The sequence below is a fragment of the Glycine max genome, chromosome 1 (assembly GCF_000004515.6).
Source record: "Glycine max cultivar Williams 82 chromosome 1, Glycine_max_v4.0, whole genome shotgun sequence".
Taxonomy (NCBI): domain Eukaryota; kingdom Viridiplantae; phylum Streptophyta; class Magnoliopsida; order Fabales; family Fabaceae; genus Glycine; species Glycine max.
In genome coordinates, this window is record NC_016088.4 from 18478384 (window position 1) to 18481426 (window position 3043).

Below are 3043 nucleotides of genomic sequence, written 5' to 3' on the forward strand. Positions count from 1 at the left end.
CAAATACTAAAATTAACAATTTAAGTAAAAAGATAATTTAAATACATAAAGAAATAGAGACATTATCTAAGTCAATATGTTTTAACAAATACAAAAACAAATACTAAAATTTAAATTCATAAACAAATACAATAAAAAAGATAAATCCTAATCTATGCGGGGTCTCTGTCGCGGCCTAAGACTATCATCTGGGTCGTCATCTCTAGCTATCCTTAGACAAAGATCCATGATATGATATAAGTCAGTCCCTACAGTCACCATCCTGAGGTTGATGACGTGCTCCAAATGCTCACCAATCCTTCCCATCCTAACACATGCCGTGCAATCAACCTGTCTCAATGAAAATAACAAGTCAGTATAAATTTATAAAAAATAATTAAGTTAACAAAAAGTGCACAACTTACCACAGAATGCGTAGGGGGATCTGACGCGACTGGAACCTCGGCGACAGGTGGCTCGACGAAGTCATCATCATGAGTGGGAGGGGGAGGCGCAGGTCTCAGCTCAGTAGTGTCCTCCGTCGGCGTCACAAAGAGGTGTGAAATCTGAAAAAACCACTCCATGTAGTCTGGGGCCACCTGCCCAGGAACTACACAGAGCTCCCCTGTAGGCGCCACATGATCTGAAAAGTGTACCCACCGGTCGTCTATATTAGTACCTGTCAACGAATCACGAACCGGTGGCGGAGGAATGGTCTGAATGTACCCCATCTGCTGAACCACCCTCTCTGGTCAAAGGTAGACGATGATCGGACCCCATCTGACTTGCCCCGTGTAGGAGGAGATCAAGTCATAGCCTCGAACTCCCCGATGCTCAGCATACGACATCCAACAGAGGTCGGTCACTGTCAGGGCATCAATACGTGCTCTGTAAGGGGCTCCCTTAATCCCGGTCATCTGGGCCTTACCCGTAAGCCACCTACAGGCATGTGGGCTAGCCTCAACATAACCATCGTCAACAACAGACCTGTGGACTGATGGAAAGTGCTCGTAAATCCAGCACTACAAACACAAAGTCAACATCAGCAATCAAACATGGGTTGAATTTTACTTTAATTTAAATTACAAGCAGCGATACTCACCTGAAGTAGTGAAATGTAACCAACCATCTGCCATGTAGGGGCCTGGGACGCCTCGTTAAGCTGATCGTACAAGTGGACCAAAGCGGCCGCTCCCCAAGAGAATGCCCCTGCCTGACCTAAGTCTCTGAATGCCTGCAGGTGCACAACATGGACATGGGTTGCACTCTTGTTAGCGAAAAGAGTGCAACCAACCAAATGAAGTAGGTATGTCCGAGCTGCAGCAACCCACTGCCTGGCCCGACACCTACTCTGGTACATGTCCTGAAGACAGGACAACCGAACATGAGGCCCACCTGCCTGACATGTCTTAGCTGTAGCCTTGTCTGCGGTGACCTCAAGTAGCTCCGTCAACAGGGCGACTGCGTCTGATGTAACCAGCAACTCGAATGAATGCAGCACGCCAGTAGTCGAAATGTGCAGCAGTGACGAAACGTCGTCTAGAGTGATCGTCACCTCCCCTACTGGGAGGTGCAAGCTGCTCGTCTCCCTATGCCACCTCTCAACAAAGGCGGATATGAGTCCAGGATCAGAGGTGATCACAGAACACCTGATCAATGGATCCAATCCGGTGGCCGCAATCATACCTTCGATCTCAGCAGCCGGTCTCCCAAATTTATCTACTTTTACCATGGGAGACCAACTTGAGATTGGGTCGCTCCTAAATTGAATAACAGTTTATAAATTTGTGTATTTGAAAATAAAAGAAACTAATTTCTAATTATTGGAATAAAATAAGTACGTACCTGTCCACTCCATATGCTGTGTGCCACATGATCAGCAAATCCTATCAAAATAGATGGATCGCGTGGCCCACCGGGGAACCCCTCATCATCATTAGCTGTCCTATCACTAGCCAATCGATCTATCTCAGCACCATCGGCAGCTCCTGTCCTCTCTGGGCTACCATCAGACGCATGAGGCACATCCTCAGCCAACTGAGGAACATCCTCAGGCAACTGAGGAACATCCTCGACTCTCTGGGTAACCCGTTGCCTACGTGCTGAGGTAGTGGGCCTACGACGTCGAGGAACATCCTTAGGCACATCCTGACTAAGGTCTCTGCCTCTACCTGTGCCTACCACACGACGTAGACCTCGTGTTCTAACCATGACCTGAAATCATGAAGAACATTTACTTTTTTTCGTCAAATTAAACACTCAAATAATTTGTGTAACAAAGCTTTGGAATCCTAACTAATCCACATAATTTATCCAAATCCACAGATTATATATTTAGATCAACATAATTTATCCAAATAATTGACATACAAATGCATATATAACAAATGCATATATAAATCACACCAAATATAATTCAATTGATTAGTAGAACTCAAATCCTGTCATTATGATTCTCTCAAGACACAATTCTAGTTATTAAACCAGAAGGTTTATTTTTCTTTCCTTTATACATTGCTATTAGAATCAATTACTGTCATATAAATTCCTTTAATTCATCTCTAAGTTCAAGTTAAATCAAAGAAATTATATGATTGTGAAGTCAAACACTTTGATTGATTGTGAATTGAGAATTTATAAAAATAGAGAGTATGGTAAAATATTCAAAAAGGGAACAAGGCTTGGGGATCCATGTGGGTGCTTGGATTTGTAATCACCAACTGCACATGAATCTTAGTTACAATGAAAGTGAACTATTACAATATTCTAGTTCATATGGTAAGGTATGGAGAAAAGAGTAAGCACCCGAACAAAGCATTTGTTCTTACTAGGAAGGGCTAGATACATAGCTCACATGTGTCATTTAATGTGTCCTAGTTGTCTATTATTCTTTCAATAAGAGCTTTTCATCCTTGTCAAGGAAGGGATTTAATGGTCAGAAATAGACAGCTAGGCTTTATCAGCAAATAAGGATATTTGGTTTGTATTGAGTATTAGTAATACTAATTACCCATAATTCCTGCCAATTTATAGCCTTATTTTTATTTTTTAAATTTTAATTAAG

The 3043-nt window shown here is 42.4% G+C and overlaps 1 protein-coding gene across 1 annotated transcript; it reads right to left on the reverse strand.

Moving 5' to 3' along the window:
- Positions 1-731: 731 nt before the first annotated feature.
- Positions 732-1663, reverse strand: LOC106799521 (protein MAIN-LIKE 2-like). The gene is made up of 2 exons (XM_014778364.1): positions 1082-1663; positions 732-1001 (listed from the first exon to the last, which is right to left on the reverse strand). The coding sequence occupies exons 1-2, from the start codon at positions 1661-1663 to the stop codon at positions 732-734; spliced, it is 852 nt and encodes a 283-aa protein (XP_014633850.1).
- Between the last annotated feature and the right edge of the window lie 1380 nt (positions 1664-3043).

Excerpts from the sequence above, each read along its gene's own strand:
- LOC106799521 (XM_014778364.1), bottom strand. The coding sequence starts at position 1,663 with ATGATTGCGGCCACCGGATTGGATCCATTGATCAGGTGTTCTGTGATC. Across the intron at positions 1,002-1,081 it reads GTTACATTTCACTACTTCAG|TGCTGGATTTACGAGCACTT; the intron begins GTGAGTATCGCT and ends TTGTGTTTGTAG.